Consider the following 11,101-nt stretch of genomic DNA (forward strand, 5'->3'; position numbering starts at 1 on the left):
CTTAATTTGAGATGAGATGACCTAGTAATGGCAAATGATGCTGCCAACCCTGGAGCATCTTTGCATGGCCTCACCGTTGTAAGAGTTCAAGGCGATGTATAATATATGTAATACCCGTTCATTGCATCCAACAAGTCCACTTAGCGCCGAGCCTTGTAGCAACATCCAAATGTTCCCATAAGATGTCGAGCGCGTGTCTTTCTCCGTCAGAATATACATATCACCACTCCTGTTCCAGCTTCCGTAACACAATTATGTAAATAGGTGATTAAGTACATAATTGCATTAAGAAACTTGACAAAACTGATAGCTACACACAGCAACAATGTCACGTATCCTCTCTGCACCCATAACTTACAACTTGCGGGTCGCTCTTTTGTGAGCGGGGCCGCTCCGCTAATTCCCTGGAGATGGGATTAGATTTTAATGGATATCATTTGAATATCAAATGAAAAGATTTGTTCTCAGGAGTATGCCAAGGGTGACACATATCCACTAGAGTGAAAAGGGGAGGGGGGGATGGGGAATAAAATATCTTCTATTTATCCAGGAGATGGTGGCTTTTTTGTAGTGGAACTAATGTCTGTTTTCATGTCCCGATCAATAGATAAGGAGCAGCGCCAGAAGAACGATTCGGGGGGAAAATGAGGGTTATGTAAGCTTATTTGTACGGCTTCAGGGAGGCGATGGCGTGTTTTCAGCGAGAACACATTTTTGAATAATTATTATATTTGAAGTGAATGTGTTACAAACCGAGGCAGTCAAAATGATGGAAAAATACATAAGCGGCATTCACCGGCTGGGAAAACTGTATGCCAAAACTAACAGTGGATCCAAAGATATAGGCCACCAAACGTGTATGGAAGGGGCACTGCTAAAACCTGGGAACACCGTCCATTACATGTTTGTAGACTCAAATCGAACACCGTTCAGTAAATGAAAAAGCCAGCAGGCACAAGGATTCAGCTACTCAAGCATGCTTTAAGAATAAAGGAGTCAGAGTTTATATAAACGCTATTAACCATTAAGGGGTCTATTTATGAACAATTTGCACTGCAAACCTCTGAATGTTCGTTCTGGGCAAATAGAAGCAAAAACGAATGTTCTTGGTATATTTCCTTTGGTTGAATGTAATGTAATACTGCATTGTGGTCACTAGATAGAGCTGAAGAGCACAGTAAATAATTATGAATTCCTATGCTCCTCAGCTCCATCTAGTTCCCATAAAGCAGTGTTATATCACATTTGATCAAAAATTAACTTTTTTTCCAGTTGAAAGTAATGTAATACTGCATTATGGCCACTAAATAGAGCCGAGGGGCACAGGAAATAAGTATTTATTTATTATGCTCCTTAGCACTATCTAGTGGCCATAATGCAGTATTATATTACATTCCACCTGAAAATAAAATATACTAAGAACTAGGCATGCACCAATACTAGTACTTGTAGTCGGCCAAATGCTCTGATACTTTTCCCCAATACCGGAACTTCCAGTCAGAGGGAGATTTCCTCTGACTGGTAGTGCCGTGAGGGAACGTGGAGCTGGCTTCCCGGCCAATCAGGAAGGCGGGCGACGGGTAATGACCCGCCTCCCGGCTTTCTGACTGTCCGGGAAGCCGACTCCATGCTGTTTGGCTAGCTCAAAGCTGATTGGCCTGGAAGCTGGCTCCATGCTGATTGGCTGAGAAGCCGGCTTCCCGGCCAATCAGCATCGATCCGGGCCAAACAACATGGAGCCAGCTTTCCGGGCCAATCAGGAAAGCTGGGCGGCGAGTAATGACACACTGCCCTGCTTCCTGATTGCACGGGAAGCCGGATCCATGCTAGCAGAAGTACCAGTATCAGTACTCGGTATCGGCGAGGACAAAAGTATAAATATCGGTACTCGATACTGAAAAAACGGTCGGTGCATCCCTACTAAGAACATTCATTTTTGCCTCTATTTGCACAGAATGAATGTTCACAGAAATTCCCCGGGTGAATGCCTCTGCGAATTGTGTATAAATAAACCTCTTACAGTAAAACTAATCCCGCACTGAGGAAGGGGGAACATTATTGCTCCCAAAATATTTTGGGTTGTTGTCTTTGGAGGTCTGTGATGATAATCTGGGACTCCTATAGGACTAGTATGTCGCTGTTATTCTCCTTGTACATTCCAGAAGGATTCAGCAAGCAGGTCCAACAGAGTCACAAGATGAATGGTAGGGTGAAAGTTAGCTCTGCTCTTTCACCGGTCCGCTGAATCATTTTTAATGTAGAATTTTCATGTAGTAAATGTTTCTAAATGACCAAAGTCGCCTCATTACCACTTAAACTAAATCTTTGAATCTTTTTATATTCAGGAGAAACCCTCTTCACTTCCACCTCATCGCAGACACGATCGCCAAACAGATCCTGGCCACCCTTTTCCAGACATGGATGGTGCCCGCGGTGCGTGTGGATTTTTATGACGCGGATGAACTGAAGGTAATATATTGTTTTTTCATACCTCCCAATCTTTGTCTGTGGGATTCTGGCAGTGAGCTGTATTTCTGTTACATCTAACACAAGGATTCAATGTATACACATTGGAGTCTATTTATAAACAACTCGCACAGCCATTCGCACTGGGAATCTCTGTGGATGTTCGTTTAGTTCAAATACAGGCAAAAAATTTAAGTTCTTAATACACAATGCATTAACGAGCAGTTAACCCTTGCAGTGGAGGGGGAGCCACACCTGGAGATAGGCTTTAAAGTATAAAGTGCACAAAATAAAAATAAACAATATGTGACGCACATGACAGGTGATGGTGAAAAGTGACACTTTCTCATTGAAAATAAACCCGGCTGAAAGACAGCTGATGTAATCAGTACTGAGCTTCAGCAGTAATTGCACAGAGGCCGAGGGTGACCGGTGCTATTTACACGTCTCCTCCTGGGGTAACAGGGCTGCAGCTTGTCTCTTCTCTGTCTGCTCTCCCTCCTGAACATTCACAATCACAGCGGCTTCTTCTCAGCAGTCCAAACACACAAAAACTCAGGCAGCTTTTCGCTGACCACATCGACTTCAAGTCTATTAGACTCGGGGCAGGCGTAAACGTGGTGAGACATCTTCTGGGTCTGTTTCTCCAGGACTCCTGGACAGGAAGTGAAGGGAGATTCCCTTAATTGCACATGAACCGCAAAACAAAAGAGGTTTTAAGCTTGTTGTAAACCCGATCACTAAAATCTAATGAAATCTTTAACATATTAATGGAATTTCAAAAGTCATTTTTAATATTTTTAGATCTGTTTTGATTACAATACCTGATGATTCTGTCCTGTCCAGTCTTTGTTTGGGCACTTCCTGTTATAGGGAGACAACACTCTGTTCCGGACTCCCGAATGTGATTGTGTGTAGTCACCCTGCCACACGGGTTTCATATAGAGACTATATTTGCCTGTCCCCTAATGCCCTTAACCAACATTGTTGTCACCATCAGCAAACCCACCCTGAGAAATGCCACGCAGGCATCCCAGGAGTACAGAGGCTGCCGGAGATCAGCAGCACTGAAATGCAACAAAAGATGAAAAAAGGTGAAACTGTATTTTATTGAAAGATAAATGATAGTTGTTGATGATACACAGTGCTTTAGCGAACTATTCACTTGACTTAGGGCTTACATATGTTTTAGCCCAGAGACAGGCAACTTCGGCACTTCAGCTATGGTGAAACTACAAGTCCCATGAGACATGAGGCCACAGGCATGACTCCCAGAGGCAGAGGCATGATATAATTTTTAGTTTCACCACAGCTGGAGTGCCGAAGTTGTCTACCTCTTAGTTAAAGTATATGTAAGCCAGTGGCGGAACTATCGCCATAGCGTCCCAGGCGGCCACTATGGGGCCCGGGGGACAGGGAGACCCAGCCAGGACAAGGAACAAAGGGGTCCCCCTGATGCCATCTGGGCCGCAGGCTGCTGGCTGTCGCGGGCAGCTGTGAGGAGGAATGCACCGCTGTTCGATCACTGACAACCTACGTGATCTGTGCAGCAGTGCGTTCCTCTTCACAGCCGCTGCTCAGTAACGGCCAACTGCGGTGAAAGAGACCGGCATCGGCAGAGGAGGAGGAGGCGGAGCCCGTCAGCGGAGAAGGAGGCGGGGCACGGCGGAGGAGGAAGCTGACAGCAGATCGGGGCTGACAGGTAAGAGGTGTGCAGGGGTTGTGACTAGTGATGGGCTCAGGCGTGTTCGCAGCTCCACGTGCCGAGCCCGCCAGGAAGCTGACAGCAGCAATCACAGGTACTGAGACATTATCCCGGTCCGCAGCTGCAGAGATCGGGATATGTCTCAGTGCCTGTAGTTGGTGCTGCGGCGCTGTCAGCTTCCTGGCGGGCTCGGCACGTGGAGCCGCGAACACGCCCGAGCCCATCACTAGTTGTGACCATAGACTCTCTATGGTGGGCTCTGCAGGATCACTCTCAGGTGGGCTCTGCACGGGCGTAACTAGAAATCACAGGACCCCATACAAAATTTTGCTATGGGACCCTGTGATTTCTAGTTACGCCCTTGATGTAAGCCCTAACCTAGCCAAGCAGGGGCGTAACTAGAAATCACAGGGCCCCATAGCAAAATTTTGTATGGGGCCCCGTGATTGCTAGTTATGCCACTTGCAGAGCCCACCATAGACTCTCTATGGTGGGCTCTGCAAGGTCTCAGTTGGGCTGCACGCCTTTTACCTGTCAGCGTTGTCCACCTCCGTGGTCGTCGCTGCCGCCGGTCCCCTGCTTCCGTCCCCGGGCTCCGCCTCCTATCGACAGGCCCGGTCTCCTCTTACATCACTGGACAGGGATGTGAGAGGAGGCAGGGTTGCTGTTAGGTGGGCCCCACCTCCTTCTTTAGCTGCAAACGGCGGTGTAACCGGCCTATTCTGCTGCATCTGCTGGCTCCGCAGCGGCTGTGAGAGGGAACGTTCTCCTTCACAGCTGCTGCTGAGCTATGTCAGTGACAGCCAGCACCCGAGACGCCATAGCGACCCAGGCGGCCCACACGGCATCAGCGGCATGCCTGGCCGGGCCCCCCTGTGTACGGGCCCCATAGCGGCCGCCTGGGTCGCTATGGTGATTGTTATGCCACTGGGGCCAAGGTTTACCCAACCCTGAACATTCCCTATTGAAAGTTTTGTGGTTTAAATATTCTTCAACTCCTTAGCGCCTACGAAGTAGAAATTGTCTATTTTCGGTGGAATGACCCTTTAAATGAGCAGAGTGACAAATGAACGTGTGCCATCGTAGGACCGGTTTCCTCTTCATGCCACGTGAGTTTAATTGCCTCCCTAGTTGGAGCTTTGCCGTGCCAATAGTCTGCACCACGTAGGGCTGTTTCCAGGCACATAAAGACAAGTTAATCAGCTCCATTTGAATAAACGGCATCAGATGATTTTATATTACAGACGAGAGACGGCTTCTCTAACTGTAATGCGAGCGCGAGCGTTGCCAGGTCGGAGCGCAGAAGCGAGAGGGAATGGCCAAGAGCTGCTGCGGAGACGGCGGTTTCCACGGCCCACAATTCACTTGCCTTCCGCTGATTGCCTTGCGCGGCAGGTGACAGCAACCTCAGAACACTTGCCACCTAATTATAGGAATTCATGCCTATCGCAGCGCTGGATGTTTACTTCCCACAAGTGCGTTGAAGAGTACGAGGCATGGTGCCATCCGCTAGGTACAACTGCAATGACAGGGGAGGGAGGGAGGCGTGCGCGTCCAGATGTAGGCACGCCAGAGCAGGTGCCATTTTACTGCCCTTCTCAATCTAAAGTGTCAAAGTGGATTTAAAGGACAAATCCTAAGGTTACATCTCTTGCTATTTATGTATCTGGTAGAACATTCCGTACCACATATCAAAGAATCTTTGTTCTGAAGCCGGCAGAATAATTAATCTCTCATTCAGATTCTCGCATTGTATGGCCTTCAGTGTGATAAAAAAAAATCAATACGGTTCACACATTAAATTAAAAACACACCATATACACGTCTAGGTGGAATTAAAAATAAATATATATTGTAAGGAAGTAACATCAGACAGAGAGCGTTTCAAGGTATAGTCCACCAGAAATAAATGCACAATAAAATATTGCGCATTTATTACATTTTTGCATTCAAGCCTGCAGTGCATTGGAACCACAATCAGTGCATCGTGGGTGCAGTGCACATGCTCCTGCATTGTTTACCTCCAGACCCAGGTTCGTAGTTACATTTACCCACAGCCCCAGGTCCAAACCTTCATCTGCCCCTAATCCCAGGTCCATACCTCCAATTACACCCAGCCCCAGGTCCACACCTATGTTCACCCCCAGGTCTGTACCTCTGGTTACCCCCAGCCCCAGGTCCATACCTCCTGCCGCCCCTAATCCCAGGTCCATACCTCCATTTACACCCAGCCCCAGGTCCACACCTACGTTCACCCCCAGGTCCACACCTACGTTCACCCCCAGCCCCAGGTCCATACCTCCTGCCGCCCCTAATCCCAGGTCCATACCTCCATTTACACCCAGCCCCAGGTCCACACCTACGTTCACCCCAGGTCTGTTCTACTGGTTACCCTCAGCTCCAGGTCCATACCTCTGTCCGCCCTCGGTCCCAGGTCTGTACCTCAATTTACACCCAGTGCCAGGTCTGTACCTCAGTTTACCCCAGCCCAAGGTCTGTAGTCCCCAGAGATAGCTGGGAACAATGCTAACCAGTAACAGTTAGCAGAGAGATTTCTGGCAGGATCAAGTTTTTGGACTGATTAAGGCAGAGATGGCCAAACTCCGGCCCTCCAGCTGTGGTGAAACTACAAATCTCATGAAGCATATCTCTCCGGGAGTCATGTCTGTGAGAATCTTGCAAAGCCTCATGCGATTTGTAGTTCCACCACAGCTGGGGGGCCGCAGTTTGGCCATCCCTGGATTAAGGGGATAGTACAAAAACTTGTTTGTAAACTTTAAAGTGACATTAAAGGATAATTCCCCACTTCCCAATGTTGGTGTAAGGACTTCCCTTAAATTATGCCTCTTAATCCGATCATCTTCTTCTTTCCTGTAGTTTTCAGCTGTCCCTCCAGCGCTGGTGCCGGTCTCTGATCCAGCGCTGACTCCTCTGTGCTAGCTGACACTTCCTGTCCCACAGAATCTGTGCGGGTGAACGCTGCTCCATAGACTTACCCTGTGTCTCTCCTCGTCTCCCGCCCAAAGATCTGAACTGTACATGCGCCCGCCCCAAGATCCTTTGCTGCCGCCCAAGACTCTTCAGATGTTTGGACGGGAGCGCGGCGAAGACACAGGTAAGTTTTAACCTGTTTGAAAAGTTTTTTTTTTTCGTTTTTTTTTTAATGTTTTTGCATATTAATACTGCTTGCTAGCAGTAGATATATGCAAAACATGCTGAGGGTTAATTAACCCTTTATGGCCCCATTCACACTCGACGTTGCAGGAATGATTGTGCGTAGATTTTGCCGCATTTGCCGTGTGTCAGCCTATTCAATCAATGGGCTGCCGCACATGTGACAACCACGGCAAAGTAGCTTATGCAGCATTTTCAGCTGCGAGTGTCCTGTGTTTCCTGTGTAACAGCAGCACTGTGTAACGCACTTCATGAACGCTCAGCAAAGCAGGCGTGTCGGTGCACATTCACGCAACGCAAAAGTGTTCACGGGGACTCAATGTAACCTGTCTATCAGAGTGACTGGTCCTCTGTGGTTTATTTCTCCAGAAATTCAGCCGCCCCCGTTCTTCCGTTTTCACACCGCACAATGGCGCGTAAGTCACGGGTCTAATTTAAAAGCGGTAAACGCTGTCTGCGCGATAGCAAATGAAATGTGGTGAAATTAGCATCTTCTTTAGGCGCCGGGCTCAGCGAACGGCCTTGTGTAGCGATAAATTAAGCCCCTTGTTTTTTATTATCCCTAAATGCATATAAACAGTGTGTTGTCTCCGCTTAATATAATTAAAGCATTACCGCCTAGTCATCATGATAGATGGCGACCCACCAGGCGTGAAAATCTCTTCCCGCTGTGCCGACCACTGATTATGTGTTTGGAAGTCACCTTCCAAGGAGCGTAACACCTGACGTGGAAGAAACACGAGGGGCGGCCATGTTTGTCTTCCTAAAAATGCTATCTGCCTGGCAAGCATAGAAACAGAGAAGAGTGAAGACAGCAAAGGGCCAACTTCTCTTACTTGCTGCCTTCTGTTCTGTTTAATATACCATTGAAAGCATTTTGTTATATGAGCTGATCACTTCCTGTGCTCTCTGCCTGTGCTGACTGTTATCACTGGCATTGTTCTTACCTATCTCTTGGGAGTACAGAACACCCCCTGTGTAATGAAGAACAGGAAGGGGCAGAATACTGTAGTCCTATTCTGTTACTCTTGTCCTGATAAAGTACAGTGAGTGAGAGTTGTCACCTTAGGTGTATTGTTCCCGGGATCACCAGTGGATAATAAAGAGAGAAAAAGCCAGAAAAGATGAAAATGAATGCAGCCACCACCTCTGAGGACTGGTGAGCTGCAATACATGACACTTTCGTTTTGAGGTTCAAATATGACTTTAGGGTATTCAGACAATTGTACACAGATACAAATAGAAGTATTATTTCAGTATTATCTGGTATTGTCTTGTGTACTTTTATATCTACAGGTGAAACTCGAATAATTAGAATATCGTGCAAAAGTAATTGCAGTAAGTGCTGCAAAAGGGGCCCAAACCAAGTACTGAGTACATATGCATGCTTGTACTTTTCAGAGGTCCGATATTGTTCTATGTACAATCCTTGTTTTATTGATTGCATGTAATAATCTACTTTTTTGAGGTTGTGGATTTGGGGTTCTTGGGGTTTTCATGAGCTGTAAGCCATAATCATCACAATTATGACAAATCACGGCTTGAACTATCTTGCTTTGCATGTAATGAGTCTATCTCATATATTAGTTTCACCTTTTAAGTTGCATTAGTGAAATAATGGTATTTATTACCTCTCTCGGAGATCACAGTACTCCCCCTGACAATGTCTTCATATGCTTTACTCTCCAGAAGGACAGAGCCATCTTTGTTAAGGCATCAGCCAGGTGTTCACAAATGCCCTCTGCCGCAGCCTCCTGCCCCTTGCTACAAAGACTGATGGCATCATCTCAGCCTAGGCAAAGTCACTGATTGGGGCTCATGGATGGCTTTTTAATGATAAAGAGTTTTTTTTAATCATCCCGTTGCTGTATGTTGATACGTCAGAAATGTAATGCAGCAGATTTATAAAGTTATTGAGAGAATCACTTTAACAGGTTTTAAAGATGTCTGGGGTTAAGTATAATTATATTCATGATATTCATCTCCATTCCCCCGATCAGGAGATCCGCAGGTCTAAAGTTGGGGAGATTTGATATTCCTGGTGTCAGCACATCACATTGCAGCCAGTTGTCAGGGAAATCCCTATAGACTTCTGCTAGATGTCATCTGAAAAGGTGAAAAGGAGTATCTCATTGACGGAGCCGACTCGCAGATTGTTTCCAAATAAGGCTGGATGTGATTCTAAATGCCCTAAATATATCTGTCTATTAATAATCATGGCTGGATCTCAAGAAACACAGCGCTGACACCCCCTTTGGTTCTTTATCAGGAATCATAAGTGGCAGCACTGTACATTGTGGGACAGTATCCGACTTCCTTAGGGTATCCTTAAAGAAGAATTCCCGGTATTTTAAAAACGTACCCTCCCAGTGGGGCTCCCCCCGTACTGCAAGGGTAAGTTGTGGGGCTCCCCCCCTCATACTGCAAGGGTTAAGGGCTCATTTTGTCTAGGGAATCAAATAAATTATATACAGTATACTCACCTCATCCTCAGTCCCGCTGGGATGCTAGACCGGTCCCTGCAGCCTCTTTTCTCCTGGACTCCAGTGGTCTAAGGACCGCTGACATCATCACATCTATGCAGGGCCTTGACTGACATTAGACATGAGGGGGAGAAAGGTGAGTGCTGACCGCCACAGGGCCGAGGATGAGGTGAGTATTTCTTCTTTATTTGAGCCCCCTAGGCAAAAAGAGAGCCCACCTCTTTCAGTTCAGGGGCAGCCCACTCTATGGGTAAGTTTTTTAAATTGTTCTTCTGTAAAATAGTACTAGTGTGTGTGTGTGTGTGTTGTGTGTGTGTGTGTGATAATGAATTCAGCTGAAAGTCATAAATGTTTCCATCAAAATGTCCTGAGACACCGTTTACTTGCCAATCCCAGCCTTGGCCTCGGGTCCGGGCAACTTCCCTCAAACTACCAGTAGGGGGGTGTGCGCGTTTATGACTTCCTTTACCTTCTGATTCCCTTCTTTGGGTCTACATGTCCCATAATGCATAGCACCATCACACATGGGCGGTGCACACATCTACACACTGCTCTCGGGGTGTCTATGCCGGTCAGTGCAGGTAGCGTCATTACATCACCCTGCAGTTTCTCCTGGGAGCTCCCACCAGAGGGTGGCTCCATTGGACCCTTCATGGAGCCACCCTTACATAGGGAAGTGAGGCCAGCGCACATGATTCACGAGGAAAGAAGGACTTTTGTACATTGAGAAGCAGCGCAGATACTAATTGTCGAAATATTTTTTTTAAATTGTAGGGTTTAATATAATTTTATAGCTGAAAAAAACTTTCATTTAAATTAAGGATGCCGAGTATTTGGGCTTGTACTGGCCCAATACTTCCGGTATCAGGAAGCTGGGCAGCGGGTCATTACCCGGCACCCGGCTTCTTGATTGGCCAGAAAGCCGGCTCCATGCTTTCTGGTCACCTAGTGACGAGAAGCATGGAGACGGCTTCCCTGCTAATCAGGAAGCCGGGTGGCGAGTCATTACACGCCACTTGGCTTCCTTAACTACCTCCGGGCCGGCTGTTGTATAAAAACGGCCGGCCGTGATGCTCTCTAGATCTGAGCAGGCGTCTTTAGACGTCCGCTCAGACACGCTCCCTTGCGCGCGCTGCTGGGCGCATGCGAGAGGGAGATACCCTATATTTAAAAACAGGCAGCGATGCCTGTTGACATACAAGCGATCCGCCGGCTATCGCTTGTATGGGGTAACGATCGGTGTGTGTCGTCCCCCCTCCGATGCCCCCCCCCC

The 11,101-nt window shown here is 47.2% G+C and overlaps 1 protein-coding gene across 2 annotated transcripts in view; it reads left to right on the forward strand.

The window, feature by feature from the left end:
• The window catches only part of LARGE1 (LARGE xylosyl- and glucuronyltransferase 1), a 245,859-nt gene that overhangs the window by 109,407 nt on the left and 125,351 nt on the right, over positions 1–11,101 (forward strand). For both annotated transcript variants that reach the window (XM_018560110.1, XM_018560111.1), the window contains exon 4: positions 2,346–2,469. In XM_018560110.1, the coding sequence (XP_018415612.1) occupies positions 2,346–2,469 (124 nt within the window). The remainder of the gene's footprint in view (positions 1–2,345; positions 2,470–11,101) is intronic.

The sequence above is a fragment of the Nanorana parkeri genome, unplaced genomic scaffold (genome assembly GCF_000935625.1).
Source record: "Nanorana parkeri isolate BGI_ZX_2015 unplaced genomic scaffold, ASM93562v1 scaffold432, whole genome shotgun sequence".
Classification (NCBI taxonomy): domain Eukaryota; kingdom Metazoa; phylum Chordata; class Amphibia; order Anura; family Dicroglossidae; genus Nanorana; species Nanorana parkeri.